The 16516-nt window shown below is 49.8% G+C and overlaps 5 protein-coding genes across 5 annotated transcripts; 4 read left to right on the plus strand and 1 right to left on the minus strand.

The window, feature by feature from the left end:
* Positions 1-141: 141 nt before the first annotated feature.
* Asppvi_006704 (sugar porter family MFS transporter) lies at positions 142-2567 on the minus strand (the record flags this gene model as incomplete). Its single annotated transcript, XM_043302602.1, has 8 exons — positions 142-418; positions 487-601; positions 657-1663; positions 1719-1833; positions 1898-1923; positions 1985-2248; positions 2348-2422; positions 2500-2567. The coding sequence occupies 8 exons, from the start codon at positions 2565-2567 to the stop codon at positions 142-144; spliced, it is 1947 nt and encodes a 648-aa protein (XP_043158537.1).
* Positions 2568-7464: 4897 nt separating this feature from the next.
* Positions 7465-10183, plus strand: Asppvi_006705 (uncharacterized protein; the record flags this gene model as incomplete). The annotated part of the gene is made up of 6 exons (XM_043302603.1): positions 7465-7711; positions 7751-7883; positions 8320-8816; positions 9105-9162; positions 9215-9374; positions 9425-10183. 6 exons carry the CDS (start codon positions 7465-7467, stop codon positions 10181-10183), a joined length of 1854 nt encoding a protein of 617 aa, XP_043158538.1.
* A 440-nt stretch (positions 10184-10623) lies between these two features.
* Asppvi_006706 (uncharacterized protein) lies at positions 10624-12208 on the plus strand (the record flags this gene model as incomplete). The annotated part of the gene is made up of 5 exons (XM_043302604.1): positions 10624-11036; positions 11092-11504; positions 11556-11666; positions 11720-12018; positions 12071-12208. 5 exons carry the CDS (start codon positions 10624-10626, stop codon positions 12206-12208), a joined length of 1374 nt encoding a protein of 457 aa, XP_043158539.1.
* Positions 12209-13293: 1085 nt separating this feature from the next.
* On the plus strand, positions 13294-15198 carry Asppvi_006707 (uncharacterized protein; the record flags this gene model as incomplete). Its single annotated transcript, XM_043302605.1, has 3 exons — positions 13294-14329; positions 14384-14727; positions 14776-15198. 3 exons carry the CDS (start codon positions 13294-13296, stop codon positions 15196-15198), a joined length of 1803 nt encoding a protein of 600 aa, XP_043158540.1.
* Positions 15199-15760: 562 nt separating this feature from the next.
* Asppvi_006708 (oligoribonuclease) lies at positions 15761-16389 on the plus strand (the record flags this gene model as incomplete). Its single annotated transcript, XM_043302606.1, has 2 exons — positions 15761-15808; positions 15871-16389. The coding sequence occupies 2 exons, from the start codon at positions 15761-15763 to the stop codon at positions 16387-16389; spliced, it is 567 nt and encodes a 188-aa protein (XP_043158541.1).
* Positions 16390-16516: the final 127 nt, after the last annotated feature.

Here is a 16516-nt window from a genome sequence, read left to right on the forward strand (position 1 = left end):
GCTGCACTTAAGAAACAACAATCAAATGATTCAAATCGGCGTAAGCTCGAGTCATATCTTCGTGAAAGCCCATGTGGCAGAGTTTCCCTCCCCAGAATTAGTGGCTACAAACCGCACTGCGGGAACGGATGCCAGTGGCATTTACATCTCAGTGTTGGCTGAGACTACCTGTTCACCGCCCTCTCTGCTCGCCACCTTCTCGTCGTGAGCGGCCAGGTCTAACTGGTACAAGGGCTCAAGCTTAACATCGCGACGGAAGATGTAACGCTGGATCCACCAAGGGAGGACCTTGAAACACTGGTAATGCATGTGCTTTCTGGTGGGGACCGCAAAGATATAATCAAGTTCCTCCAGGGTGCGCTGTTTCGTTTCTGGGACCCATAGGAAAATCATGACTAGAGCCGTCACATTCAGGCCCCTGCGTATTCGTTAGCGAGGGCCACACGTCCGACAGGCAGAGACTTGAGAAAATGGATATGCACTTACGCGTAGAAACAAAAGGCACCGGTAGGGGTCATCACAGCAAGCATGCGTGGGAAGGTGATGGACAAAACTGCGGCCCAGCCAAGGCAAGTAGCGACCGCCCAAGACATTCCAACCTCTGTGACGGGAATTAGCTGATGAGTGCCACAGAAAAAAGCAAAATGCACACTTACCACGATGGGAGAGAGGGAAAACCTCTGCAGAATAAGTGAATGGAACGGGTCCTTCGCCTGGAGAATAGAATGCCGCGAACATGAACACGAAGAGTGCGATACATGCCAGATGAGCTTTGGACTCCTGGGGAATATAGAAGCAGAACGCAGCGGCGAGCAGAGTCCAAGCCATCTGAGGGAAAGTGAAAAGAAGAAGAGTGCGACGTCCGAAAGTGTCGATGGTGAACACAGCAGGGAAAGCGAAAAGGAAGTTGACCAGTCCGAAGCCCCAAGAGGCAAAGAGTGCTTCGGTGTTGTTGGCACCCGCTTGAGCGAAAACCGTCGAGGAGTAGAACGCGACAATGTTTATTCCGCACATCTGCTGAGCAATCATGACGACAAACGAAGCGAGGGTGGCGCGGCGGACTCGTGGGATGGTGAACAACTCGACGAAACGAGTAAGATAGTTGCCCTTGCCAGCGATCTCTTGCTCCACCTTAATCTGCGCATAGATGTAGTAGAGGTCGCGGGCAGCTTGCAGCCGGGAGTTGCGCAGTCGGCAGAGAGATTTGAAAGCACGCTTCAAGTTGCCTTTCTTGATGTACCAACGAGGCGACTCAGGGCAGAAATACACGCCAATAAGCAGTGGAATGGCAGGAATGAAAGCAGAGCCAAACTGCAACCGCCAGGCGATATCACCGGTATCCTTGACAGCCAGATTCGCAGAGAAACCGAGGAAGATTCCGAACGCAGTCCACAGTTGCCAGCACATGACCAAGCCTCCACGCACGGAAGCAGGAGTGTTCTCCGCACAAAAGATCGGAACAGTAGAAGCCTTCAGGCCCATTCCGAGCCCGAGGAGCAGACGAGTGACGAAGAGCTGGGGCCAAGTCTGAGCTACACCGCTGCCAATTGGGGAAAGCACGCAGAAGATCGCGGAGATGAAGATTGCACCACGACGGCCGAGAACAGCGTTCACAGGATCAGAGAGCCAGCAGCCAAGGGCCGCACTGGCAATGTATGGGCCTCTAGACATGGATATTAGCCAGGTCTCTATGCAACTGAAGGACAGGGACTACTGACGCGTTGACAACTCCGACCAACCACTGGTTCTTCTCAGCGTCAGGGTTGGGACTTCCATCCATAAGTTTGTCGGTGTCAGGAATACCGAGAGCAACAGGGAAGGAAAGATTGGCACCTGCGAAACAGGAACGGCAGCATTAGCAACTCATCAACCGGCGGAATGAAAATCTTATCCTTACCGTTACTACCAGTCTGGTCCCATCCTCTGAGAGAGAAACGCCTGTTAGTGGCTATTCATGCACAAATGTCGCAGCGATTTGACTTACTGGACAGCGGCGCCGACGGAGCAAAGAATGATGGTGAAATAGAGAGCAAAAGGCTGACGCCATTTGTGCTCAGTTTCATCACGGATCACGGCGAGCTCCGCTTCAGTCATATCTGGGACTGTCTCGAAGTGTTCAGGGTCACGCGCGACGAGGGCACCCTTCTTCAGCTCGGGGAGAATGTCGACGAGGTCATGCTCGTTCGCAAACTCTTCGACATCGCGAATAACCTGAGAAGGAGTCAAGTCCGCCAGAGGATTCTTAATCCTACAAGAAATCGGTCAATGATCAGTGCGAGAGGAGACGACGCGTGAGGCAACAGCAGTTCGTGAGGGGGACTCGCAGCCGTGGAGACTCGACACTTACTTGGCAGAGAGATTCTTGTTGAGACTGATGTGCTCGTGATGGCCAGTTTCGAGCATGCCATTGTCATCACTGATGCTGTCGTTATGAAAGTCGATGTCAGTCAGGAGTCACAAGTTGGGCTGTATAGAAGCTTGGGCTCAGGGCAAACCTACCGCTGCTCGACAGGCGCATCAGCTGTTGCGATATGAGCAATCTCCTGCTTTGGGCCTCCGTCTGCCATGGCAAACCGAGACTATGAGAAGGAGCTTGTTGTTGCTTGTGTCTTGTTGTGTGAGTCTTCTTTCTTGCTTCAAATTGGAAGATTTGGGTCTGTAGCTCAGGGGATGCGGAGAAAGAGAAGATGGAAGGAAGGTGCGGGGAGGAGAAGGATGAGGAAAGAAATAGTGAGTGGAAAAATAATAAAAAAATGTGGAAAATTAAAAAAATAGGAAGGAAAAAAATAGAAGAATATTACCATATTCACAAGACAGTTCAAAGAAAAAGAAAATAAAAAAGAAGGCTGAATCCACAAGGAAGATCACTGACTGACCTTTCACGAGCGCCTATCCAATGGCGTCACTACTAGATTCACTTTACGCCTGGGCAATTCACGACCGCATGCATCTTTCTCCTGTCAGATATACAGAAAGTACCCACTTCTCCTATTGGTCCTCAAGGGCCGAAGATTGCAAAACTACCGTGGAGCTATTATGCGGCCTAGAGTCAGTGGCTGCTCTTTGAAGAGCCATTGCCGCAACTAACTCCTTCGCTCGAGAGTCTACTCAGTAGTGCCAATGCTTTTTGCTAACAGTCTAACACTAGCGGGATATCATCTGTCCACCAGAAAAGCCTGAGCTTCAAGGCCTGAGCGAGACTGGGGTGTCCCCTTGGCTTGGATAATCAAGGACCAGAGAGGGACGATGAGGGACCGGAGACAGCAAGCGAGTGTCCTAAAGCAGAAAACTTCTGGGTAAAGTCTAAATTACTCTCTTTCATTACGGCCAGATGTCTGGCGATGACTATGGCTGCCTCCGCGTCGTAAGACGTGCCCAAAGATTGCTCGTAATTCGTCCCGTCAACCACGCGAATTGAGTGTGCCAAGGTGGAGACCCCCACGGGTCCGAGGACTGCGTTAAGGCATAGTCTAATCCGGAGGTTTACTCAGCAGGATAATGCGGAGTGCAAGGCTCCTGCGAGCCTGTGATGCTGTCTCCTTCAGGCTTCCAGAAACAAAGTTGAAGGAATATTCTCCTGCATGGTTATCCCTTGAGTGGCCATGCGTCTGGAACCTATATTCCACCACAGCTATCAGGATATTCAGCGATTATCCGTGCTATGATCCATAGACATCAGAGACCTGAAACACCAAGACGTTCCCAGCTGCCGGTCTTCGTCAAATTGAGGCCTGTCCTCGTTCTCACCCCCGCTTCCACCCGTACGGGATCCCGTGTCATACCATTTCTTTCAGGCTGGAGTTGTTGCTGAGCCGATTGCCCGCTGCCCCAACTTCTCAACCACTAAAAGCACGAGCCAATCTCGAGGAAGCAAAAACGCCACTCTTGTTACTCGAGGGAATATCCTTGCCAGGAATTGCCAGAACTGGACAGGATCCTGGACGTTTGACCAAGCGTTATTCGCTCCTCTTGGCCGGTTCCCAGGCCCGTCGAAGGCTAGTATTTTAAGCTAAGCCAAGAACAGTCAAGTGCGTTGGTATAATGGGTCCATCTTGGCGGCCGATGTGACTTTGGGGAAGTCACGGACTCTCGGGCACGGAGTCACCGCCCCAAGGCCCCCAACCCCAAGCCCGAGAGCTTAAGCAAATAAGAAGATTGTGGTGGACGGTGGTGGGGTCGGTCTGAGGCTTTCGTTCAGACGCAGATTGCAACCCTCCTCTTTCGGACATTATTAAGATCAGGATCCCTGGATCTCTGTCCGCGTGGTCATGTTATAGCTTGGTAGATGGAATCTCTGACTCTACTCTGCTGTACAAAGGTTCGAGCTTTTACTCCATACAACGTACCAGGAAAACTCGGCTAGAAGTCTGGGACTGTGTAACCAAGAGACGAACTCCAGATCAGGAACCCGGAGAAAATCTGGGGAGTAAAGCAGATTATGCTTTGGGTTTAGTCTCTGTATCTCGTACCCGCACATTCCAACGAGCACATGGTCATCTGCCCCCTTGCTGACCTTCCTTCCCCCTCTGGAATGTGGATAGGCTTAAAGAGACATTTTATTATGAACCCCACCTGCGGACAACTATCTACTCGAACGGACATCACCGTCGCAATCATACACTGAATGTGAATTCACTGAATTCAAAATCTCATGATTCGCGGCCAAGAAACCACCTTGGAAGAACGAGATCTGAGCCCGTTCTCACCCTTTTTTCGAGACAAATTTATATGCAGTCTGCAACTTTTGACGAGAGTGTTGAATTTATTGAGCTCATCAAGTGTAGTCCACTACGAATAAGAAATAGTAATTATAGTTATCAAAGAGGCTCGAGTGTACCAGGCTATGAGGTTACAGCACTTAATGCCGCCGACTATGGATACGGTCTGGATGGCTGATGGAATTGAATCAACATCAACGCCATGTGGGGAATTTCCCCCCGTTTGCTTTTGCCTGGCCTGGTCTGGTGGCTGAAGATCGCCAATTTCTCATTAAACTTTTTCCCTATTTTCCTTTTTTTGTTTTCATTTTCGCCCATACTTCACGATCTGGAGAATTCCGTTTAGTTTCCTTGTTCTGCTGTTTGCAGCTGATGAGAGATTTCAACGACCCTGACCAGTGAATTCTAGGCTTATCTCTTCCCACAGTGGCGAAAAAGCTACGACAAACTCATCCAGAAAGTGATGCCTAAGCCCATATGTTTCTTGTCTTTATGCGTTGCCAAGATGGCCAACTTCGAAATTGCTTTTCAGAGCTTCGGTTAATGCCCAATAGCCATGCGCAAAGCCCCAGCCGGGATGTGATACAGAAACCGAGACTCCGTTCCCCAGGCAGCATTGAGTATTCATGCTACACAATTCCAGCCGAAAACTTTGAGATGAACCCGAACACGACATATCCCGATATCTCGCCCGAGTCACGTTAAACAGCCGGGTCAGACCGTGGCTAAGGTCGCACATGATGAACTCGAGGCTACTAAAGGAAGGTAAAAGTACTGAGTCAGATGCCTGCAATACTTACCAGGGTAAGGCTGCCTGCTGATCCTGCCGATACGGATTGTATGGTGCATTGGAAGCCTTGCGTACTACTTAGCTGTAATATTTTCTGGGCCTTTGACTGAACTGCGGCTGAAGAGGTCAAGCAAGCTCAATGGTCGATATCTATGCCTAACAAGTCTCTTTGGAAGTAGTTGTCAGGGTCTGCTTCCCAGCCGAGGTTGCMGAACTCGACAATGCCGATCATGGCCTTCTTCAATCGTAAGATCCGTCCCTGAAGTTCTCCAGTCTCGATCCTCGAAGCTTAGTTGTTCCTTCTAAAAACAGGCTATCCGCGCTTCGACTCCAACGGAATTTCAATCCTATGTGCACGTGGATTACAATGTATACCTTGGCAGTGATTGGATGAAGCTGTGACCACTAGACATCTGGCTTGGGATACTTCTTGATCGCATGGCGCCCTCACTAATATCCAGTGATACTGACGCAAGTTCATCTTTGGACAATACATTCCTCATTCTATCACTTTCTCTGGAGCCTCAAGAAACACTGCCTTCTGGCTTGTAGGGCCGAAGGGTTAATGACAACCATGCATGATACCAGTTATGCAAGATAGCTGCCATATTAATTCAACTCTCTGCAGCATAACTATTTAACCGGGATAATGCGTGGTGATTAGGCATGGATCCGAACTAGGTACGTACTGTCTACTGAAGCTAGAGTGCTTACGCTTCTATGCCCTTTCCCTCGAGTTATTGTTGTTGTAAAGACATATTTTCTCCCAGAACCTCAGCCCTATCTACTCAAATTCTTCTATGTCTGTACAGTATATATCGGGCACTCGGGGTATCTTTCCTCATATTGCTCCCAAGGTCACTTCTTCTGCTGCTAGTCAGAGGTAAGGTTCAAAATTGGGAACTATTAGAGACAGGATGTAATGTTTACCTATACAATGATGCATGTCAAGAAATTGGGCGAGTAGACGATATCGATGCTGGTGAGGATAATGACCTCTCAGCTGCCATAGACCGTTATTGTCAGATAAAGGAGAGGAATAGGTCAAGGCTCAAGGGGCGGAATATACGCTCTATTCAACTACGCTGGAGACAATTACGGAACGGGCCATACCCACTACGCGACTGGAGACTGCAGTTCTGGCTTGTCAGGATGTTCCTGGCTTTGCTCTGTGTTTGATTGCCAGTATTCTGATCTTATGTGCTAATAATCGGATCGTTGATTGGATATTTGTTCATTGAATGGTGCGTATTGTTTGTCCGAGCTCTACCTGGTGTCCAAGAACCAACTCTGATGTCCCAGAAAATCAGTCCTCGGTTCAGTTATCACCGTTTCTGAATTTTTCATGTATTCGGAATTAATCTACTCGCTGTTCATACCTGAGTTTGGAACATTCAGACAACTGACCCTCTGGACAAGCATAGTACAAAGCAAGTCAGCTGAAATGATTTCTTTTCTCATTCATTTTCTGCACGAGTCTCCAACAAACCGCAGTTTGTTCATATACCAATTAACCTGAACAGGCACATGCGCTCTGCATATCTGATTGTCTGGCAGCTATTATGCTCACTGTGGAGGCATTTGTAGGCATCGGGATGGGTCAAGGCAAGACACTCTACTGTTGCAGGCTGTTCATGATTGGGGACGCTCTATAAGTAGATAAAAGTGCTATAGATGGCTAAACATCGCCTGAACCTTGCAGTGAAAAATTCTACACGCATATAGGTCGTGGCCGAGCTGTACTCATAAACGATCTTAGGTCTCCATAGCTAATTACCTGATCAGGCTAGATCTTCCCCGTGCTCCGCATCACGTGCATCACTGCGACGTCCATTGTGGTTTCCGAGATAGAAGATGAGGATCGCTACTCCGTATGAGCTCAATATCCATATACGACGCTATTATCGTCCTACAATTAATTAGAGGGTGAAATGCAGTGCTCAGAATTGGTATAACATGAATTTCACCCAACCAGACCCTCCTTCTGTGCAAGACCTCCTGCGCTCCGGAAAACCATTTGTCCCCTTTTCCGAGTTCTCGGTTCATGACCTCTGTGACCTAAGTCACAAAGAAGCCAATGACTGGTTGGAACACAGGCTGCAGGAAGAAAAACCATTTATTATTCATGGCTTTGACAAGCTCGACAATTGGGACAAGGGCATTTTCAGCAGCAAGAGCCTGGTAGACCTGTCTTCCTCGGGATGTACGTCAACTATCGAATGCCACTACTTTGATATATCAGGTGCTTACCCGGACTCGCTGCCTGTAGCAATACCTGTGAGGAACTGTCAGACGGGACGGGATGTGCGTATGAAGCTTGCGGATCTTTTCCAGTGTCTGACGGACCATACGCGAAGTAGCCATATCCGAGAATTGTATGTCGACCAACCAGCTTCCCGATTCTTCGCAATATTCTGACTAGTAGCGCGTTCAGTCTATATGCAAAAGATCTTCAGTGTCCAGAGAAGTGGGTTAAAGCTTTGAGAGCCATCTTACCATCATCTTTGCAGCACTTGGGTTCTTTGGACTTGTTCCGAGTATTGCCCCGAGAAATTKCACCAGAGGTCTTGATGGCGTATGCCGGAACCCAGGGATCTTTGTATGTGGTCATCTCGAATGCTGTATAGAATGCATAGCTGACACGACGACTACAGTTCCGGCTTTCACAGATGCCTTAGCGGGACAGTTGCTCTCAATCTCGTGATCGAATCCAAAGGTAAATGACTCGGAATCGATTATCGGGACATTTGGAAGGATAAACTAACCGTTCAAAGACCGTCGGTCAGGGTCAATCTGCTTCKGTACTGACAGACAATCGCAAACAAAATATGACGCTTACATGGAGGAATTGGGAAGGTCATCGCATACCGACTGGGCCAATGTTTCGATCGCGCAGCTACAATCAGCCAATTTTCCCATCTACATTACCTACCAAGAACCTGGCGATCTGATTGTCTATCCATCAGCAACTGCGCACCAAGTTTGGAACATTGGTCCAATGGTCACCAGGGTCGTTTGGAATGTCATGCATACATCTTCCATGGTATCGTTCTTTGATTACATCCAACCCGCTTATCAAAGACAATGCCATACAGACACCGGCCGAGTCCCATTGATCCCGCTACATGCACTTAGAGATCCTACTACGCTTAGCGCAAAGGAGCTGAAACTCCTTTTGGAGATCTTTGAGCGGCTGGTCGACGATGATGATACGGGGACAACTGTACCTGTCAAGCTTGTGGATACTCAAGGTGCCGTGGTGGAATGCAATTATTGTGGACTGACAATCTGGAATCGGCATTTGCATTGTGAGCAGTGCGGGGATTTCGACTTATGCTTGCCTTGCTTTGTTTCTGGACGGAGTTGCAAACATATTACGGACTATACCTGGGCAGAGTTGATTCCCAGAGAAGATTGTCAAGCATTAATCGATGCAACCCGGAAGAACACTGATTTACTATCCCCTTCAAGTCCCAGGATAGCAGAGTAAGTATTCTTGTTGACTTTAATACTCGTACCGACGATATTCTAATCCTCTTATCCCGGCTGAGAGCTTGTCAGCACAAAGTCCCACAAAGCTAACCAGTCATTCATAGGCAGAAATCTCTGGGTCTTTTGGCTAGAGCTGCGGCAGATGCTCGACGACAGTCTATGGTAAGTACGACGCCATTTCAACAAATTTGAACTAACAATTGACTCTTGCCAGGAACGCCTTTGCCATCTGTGCCGAGACAACCATACAGTGTGGAAAGGGATCACATGCTCCCAATGCTCTGCGTTCTTCTGCTTTCGTGGCCTCTACAGACATTTTGATATTGATCTCATTCCTCTGCTCCGAAGAGAGGGCCCGTGGGTGTGCCCCAAGTGTTCTCACCGGTGCAACTGCAGATGTTGCCACTTTGCTCAGCCATATCAGAGTAAAGAAAAACCCGTCAGAGCCCGCATCAAGCCTGCCGATCCCCGAGGCCGTGTTATGGGCTTTGTAGACAATGTGTTCGATCAGAAGAGAGGAAAGAGAGCCAGCGCAGGGCCACAGATAACACCTTCGCAGACGGCCATTTCTCTGCAAGGGCGAAAACGGCCTAGACCAAACAACAGCGAAGGCTTCGAGCAACGAATACTGGACCGCAGCAGGTTTTCTTCTACGGAGGACACTCAACCGCCTGGCATCGTGAGATCAGAATCGGACGACTTATGGAGCAGAGACACTGCTCAACCAAATATACATCTCGCCAAAGTGCGTTCTTATGGGAATTCTTGGCCCAAAGGACAGCTTCGAATTTGTGACCTGGTTGAGAGCCGGGATGAGAGTGCGGCGGCTGAAGGAAGCTCTCGCAATCATGTCTCACGGTACCAACCTGCTGCACTTCCTGAGATATCAAACCGGCGCGATCACTCTTCAGGAGAAAACAACTCTTCTTTCTCATCTACAAGTGAGGAGAGTATTCTTATTCTGGAGAAGAGACTGGACGCTCTTCGTCGATATGCGGATGATCTTCTCGATCTCTCTTTGGTGGAGTCGCACGCTAAAGTGCTTGAAAAGATCACTGCATTTGAATCCCAGATTGAGCAGATCAGGAGGCGAAAGGCCGAAACGCTCTTTAGTAATTTGAATCGGGACTTTCCCGACCTGGCCAACGTAGCCATGGAAGAGGCGCGACGGCGAGGGCTATGAATATTGCATACCATCATTGTTGGAATACCTCTAACTACGCAACAATGAATCTGGCACAAGAAATATCGACCTCACTGGCAGATCATGATTGTGGATGTGGAAAAGCAAGGATATTATATTTCTGCAATATTGCATAGGCAGCTCGCTGAAGCGATGACTAGCACTATATACTGGTAGTATCGCCTCATCCTTTGTAAAGATGGGCTGATAAAACAAGACGATCTTTCGCCTTAAACCACAAAATGGTAGACTCGATCGACACCACGTTGGTTTATGTGTCAGACAGTGAGGTCGGCATCTCAGCTTAGTCCACTCAACTAGGCTAACGCTTCTCCCCACCTCTGGAAGCGCACGAGCTGACCTCCCCAAGAATCCAACATAAATACTCACTGTCCTTGACAAACTTATCATAAAACAATTCCGTTACGTGTTATTTCAGGATGGATCCCATAACGGCTACTCAGACGGCAGCAGAGGTGGCAGGCATCTTCCTGACAATCGTGAACACCGTTAAGGGCATTATTGAGACGATGAATGGCGCCAAAGAAGCCCTCGTCGAGCTGCTGAGTCGCTGCGAAAGGGTCCGCCTATATGTCGAACTATTTAGGTCTCTCACAAGCCGGTTATCCAACCCAGTCGAACGATCCCTATCAATATCTTTCAATGATAGTGCGTACCGCCAAACAGCCGACGAGATCCTAGGATTTGTCCACAAGATAGCGGATGCCTCAAAGCATTCCGAAATCTGGATGAAGTTCAGCTGGGTTTTCCACAAGACCGATGTCACCGCGTTGGTCGGGAAGCTTGAGGCTCGCGAGAAGGACCTCAACCTAGTCCTAACTTTCATTGCAGCGTATGAGTCCTTAAGAAAAGGTCCAATGTATCCGAAGCTGACGTGGGCGCGACAGTCAGTCCAGTGTGGTAACTGAGAATGAGATCACTACGATGAAGAGCCGTGCTGAAGAATCGGCACAAATCACTGAAGCTTTTGGCACGACTCATTTGAGTCAAGACAGCCATGAGTTGTGCTTGGAACATTCTTCCGAGCAGGAAAAAAAGGGACATAGCTCACATAAGAAATCGCACAACGATGGAAAGCAAATATCCCCCAATGTGATATCAAGCCAACCTTCTTCCAATCCCGCGAAACCAGCGCTGTGGCTTGGAAACGTCGTCAAGACAGGCTTGGACCCGGCCTATGTCAGAGAGAGAGCGCGGTTGTCCGACGCAGCATACCGGGCCCACTGGGATCGGTTGTTGTCTTCACTGGACACAGGGAGACGCCGCTTTGGCGAGTCATGGTGCAATTCTTTTCGTCTAAGTATGCAACTCTGCGGAGTGCGTTGAGTGATGGCTGCTTAATTCTGGACAGGATCAGAGGACGATGCCCACCGACAGAGCCTATGGACTCCTTTGCACCAGGCGGCGTATATGAATGCGCCGAAGAAGGTGGTAGAGAAACTCATTCGATTCGGGGCTTTCAGTATGATCTTTTTTCTATATAAACTACGCTGAATCCGTTGACAATGATGCTAGGAACCCTGCCGACTAACAAATCCAAAAGCGAGTTCCGCTACCAGGATCTGACGGCCGTCGAGATTGCCCGTGAAGTCGGATACTCAGATCTTTGCGACATTCTAACTCCAGTTATCCGTCATTTCGTTCCTCCGAGGGTTCTACTAGATCTGGAACAAAAGTTCCATGAACTGATACACGCCGAACTAGCTGGCTTCGCTCATCTGGAGCACCTTCGTCTTCCTCAGCTGGTGGTGTTGACCGAGCTAGAGAATCCGGAGATGTGGTTTCCAATTCAACCCCAGAGTCAGCACGGGAGAGTGCGTCATCCAAGTACTCGTAGTTTGGAGCTGACTACTGACTTTGATCTAGGGATTCTTGTTTCGTTTTGATGGTCGAGAACTGGTGGTTCTCAGTGTTGGGAGGAGCCCTCCGCAGTCCAAGCAGCTCTACCGTGTATCGGCAAAAGGATGGACTGCCATACGTGATGCAGTCGTGTTTCGACGGTAGCTCTTGCAAAATTGCTTTCTTTACAGCAGAAGTTTGGTATGATATGCTGGTCATGCAACGCTAGCGCTTGAAATGCTATGGCTGGCCTGTTCCAATCGCATGTTGTATATATGATTTTCAAGCTGGTGGATATTGATCATCGGTCACATTTATAGGAAGGGACATGTAGTCATTCCTTGGAATAACTGGTTCACCTCCCGCAGCAGCAAACCAGAAGACGTTGATGACTGATGACCCCCTCAACAGTTCCGAGTAATGACAGCATGGCCATGTAATAAGTCATAGTCGAGTCCGGTATTCGAGAGTGCTGTCACCTGAAGGTAGTATCATATTCTTATTGCAGTTCCGTTGTTTTTGCTGCAGTCCTGTTGCCTGTTGGAGGTTCTCGTGGGTATAGACAGGTACTTGAACCTGTTCCACGGAAAGCAAACGGACCATCGTCATCGGGTGCCTCCACTGCGGACCCTCCATCACCAACCTCGTTCACTGTTCATCACCTGTTGAAGTCACTTTTTCCTCAAATTATCACATGTTCCTGTGGCTGATACAGTGATCATTTGGACGGTATCTCGTCTACCGCCTGATACGTACCGATACTTCCTAGGAACTTGTGTTTGGTATGTTTGGACCCCATTCCACTGCCCCTTCCTGCCATTCTCCGCACACGGACCAAGCCCTGACAGCAGCAGGGTAGATCATCAGCGACCTAGCTGAGTCCCAGGGGGTCGGTACCTGTTGATGTTTGATCAAGCATTCACCTCGACTGACTAGACGAGCTATTCCCGTCAGCTGGAGATTCCGATCGAGTCGCAGTCATTGTTTCTTTATAAGGATTCGATCATTCCGGGGCGATCGGTGTTTGTGAGCCCAACTAAACGTCTTGACCGCCTCCACAGCCCACATCCAAGCTATCGCTCACAGACGCACGATCTTCCCAACCATCTCTTTTTTCTTATTGGTTTTTGACTTTCTCCCCTCTACTCATTCTCATTGAGATTCCGATCTCTCTCGGCTTGGTTTTGGTTCTTGGGTCTCTGTAACGAGGTTCCGTTCTTCTGCCCTCATCCCCCCTCCTCCCTCCCGTCATGCCATGTTTCAAGGGTCTGGCCGTGAGTATACACACTCCGGACGGCCCCATTCCCGAGTACTCCATTCAACGCCAGTCTCGGGCATCACGTATCGCTTGCTACATCCCCGTACCGCCGCCCAAGTTACCAGACTCCGCCAGCGGGAAACCCGAACAGTCGACCTTTGCGATTTCCATCACGCTCCTGAATCCCGGCCAGGACGTCCCGTACTCGACGCCGAAACCGACGCCAGACAACCCCTCACCGAAGCCTAAGGTGGTGGGGGGCCTTCCCGGGCAGACAAGCGAACGCGGGCAATACACCAGTGCCGTTGCGCCATACCAACCCTTGACCAACTCGCCGAATGAGACGGTCGCAGCTTATATTTACTTCGATGGCCGGCAGAAAGAAGAGGTCGCTACATTGCTCCGGAGAGGGGAGGAGACTTGGGTCAACTCGCGATGGGTGAGCGTGCCCGAGTCCGAAGGAGGTGGGCTTGCAGAGCGAGAGTTTTTGTTTCGTGAGGTCGGATTGGAGAGATGGTTGAACGGGCTGGATCTGGAAGGCAAGGATGTCGCTGCCCGGATTGAGCGAAGACGGCAGAAGATGGAGAGACGCCGGCTAAAGCGCGAGTCCACCGAGGGAACCGGTGACATGGAGACGGATTCCAAGTCGGCAAAGGGGGGCAAGGGGATCATGCGGTATGGCAATGATGAGAAGTCGCCTCTGGAGAACGTCTCCGACGATGATATGTCCTGTTCCGATTCCGACGACGATCCGATCCCCGAGTCTGCTGGACAGATCAAAGTTGCGTTGTTCCGGGTTCTGGCCTCCGGGGAGATCAAACGAGGAGAGTACTCGCCGCAATTTGATGCTCATGACGACGATGAGGAAAATCAAAGCGGGCAGGGCAACGACGCGGACATTGATCACACGACAAGCTTTGCAAAGCCCAAGACGTTGGATCCCAAAACAATCAGCACGCAGACGGTTACAGGCATTGATCCTTCTGACAAGCCGTATGCGATCTTTACTTTCATGTACCGAGGAGAGAGTATGTTTCGACGTCGCTTTGATTATTAGGAAAGTTTGGCTAACTGTTTATCAGGACAACTACAGAAAATGGGAATTCTGAAAGATCCCAAGTCTCAAGAGACTCCTGCTTCCGTGAAGCGACGATCGTTGCAAACCGACTTCTCCAGTCTCGGTCCGCTCAAACCGGGCGGTACAGTTGGATTCCTCAATTTCCGGGACAAATCCGAGAACAAGGATAAGAAGAAGAAGAAGAAGAACAAGAGCGTGGAAGACGACGACATGGAAAGCGAAGATGATGACGATGATTCCATCCTCGGCAAAGCAGACGATGAGGAAGCCAAAGACGACAATCATGATTTAACCGCGGAAGATATAAAGCGTCAAGGAGAACTTGCGGAGGGTGTCCGTAAAATCAAAGTAAGTTGCGCGGGCCTAATCGAGAATACTTTATGCTAATAGGTGCAGCTTAAACGTCAACACTCTTCTGCCAGCCTGGCCGGCGCTAGTAGCAGGGCCGATGCTGGGAGCCCTGTGAATTCGGGAGAGACGCCAACCACTTCGAGCATATCGACGACGCCTCCTAATGCGCCCGCAAGCAGCAATGCAGGGTCGGAAGCCGCAAAGCCTGCTGTGAATGCACTCAATGGAGCGTTTGTGGGTAGTCCCCTGAAGAAGCAACGAGCCAGTGTATCAGAAGCGGATGAAAGTTCTCTGCGTCGCCGGATGGAGTCGGGGCTTTCCCAGGAGATCAGCGGAGCTCTGGGAAGCGCTGGAGAGCAAACGCAGACTGGTACGACTGCGAATACGTTTGGGGGAAGCCTGAAGCCACAGGGACCAGCGCTTCAACAGCCAGCACTCCAGCAACCAGAGGAGGATGAAGAGTTGTAGGGTGATTGGGATTCGATGCTTGGAATCTACAGCTTAGGGACACATTTGTGGTCAGCAACACTGGCATCTTTTCATGACCGTGACGGACTGGCGTAAATTGAGCGCATGGCTTGCACTATTTGGATCTATTCTTGCACTATTTTCTTATCTAGTGGAGGTATTTTTTGCTCAGTCGAAGCTGGGAATTTATTTAGGTGACCTTTTTGCTTGAGCCGACATGACGGGAGCAGATTGGACGGAGGATACCACATCGTCATTCCGGGGTGGCTTTTTCTTCCCCAGACATTTATTGACAAAGAATTATCGGGTGTGAATTGACTTGACTGGTGATGGGAAAGTACTATAGATATGAACTCGCAGGACAATATACCAACGGACTTTGAGACAGAGTTTCAGTTTGTATCTGTTGTATCCATATGAAATAATGTGGTGTCGAGCTCCAGCTTCAATGTGGAAACTTCTTCCACTCCGCGTCTCGCAGTCGAGCAATCTTTTCTTGAATCCAAATCATCAGTTCTCAATTCGAAGCAGACGGTTCCTGAGTACCATTAGCAATTACAGGATGCCGCTCGAACGCTCTACAGACCCTCTGGTCTGGATAGACTGCGAGGTCAGACGTCTGAACAGCATCTCTTAAATCTGACTCCGACAGAGTGCTGACTGACATCATAGATGACCGGCCTCAACCCCGAAACAGACACTATCCTCCAGATCTGCTGCTACGTAACCGACGCCAACCTCAACCTCCTCGACCCGGAAGGCTTCGAAACCATCATCCACCACGACCGCTCTGTCCTCGAGTCCATGTCGCCGTGGTGCATCGACACCCACGGTCGCACGGGGCTCACCGCCGCGGTGCTCGCATCTACGACCAACCCCGCCGCCGCCGCCGCGTCCTTGCTCGCGTACATCCAGCGATACGTGCCGCGTCCGCGCACGGCGCTGCTGGCGGGGAACAGCGTGCACGCCGACAAAATGTTCCTCGCGAAGGAACCGTACAAGTCTGTGCTGGACTGGCTGCATTATCGGATTCTGGATGTGAGTGCGTTCAAGGAGGCGGCTAGGCGGTGGGGTGGTGAGACATTGTTAAGGGAGGTGCCCCCCAAGAAGGAGGTGCATCTGGCGAGGGAGGATATCTTGGAGAGTATTGAGGAGATGAGGTTCTATAAGGAGAGGTTGTTCAGGGAGTAGTCTATTATTAGATTTGGTTTACTACTATTAACTATTAATGGTACTGTGCTATGACCCGCTGGCCGGACGAGAGCTCTCCTAGCTACTACCTTTGGAGCAATGTACCAAGTATGTATCTGGCTCGGTG

This window comes from Aspergillus pseudoviridinutans (genome assembly GCF_018340605.1).
Source record: "Aspergillus pseudoviridinutans IFM 55266 DNA, scaffold_4, whole genome shotgun sequence".
Taxonomy (NCBI): domain Eukaryota; kingdom Fungi; phylum Ascomycota; class Eurotiomycetes; order Eurotiales; family Aspergillaceae; genus Aspergillus; species Aspergillus pseudoviridinutans.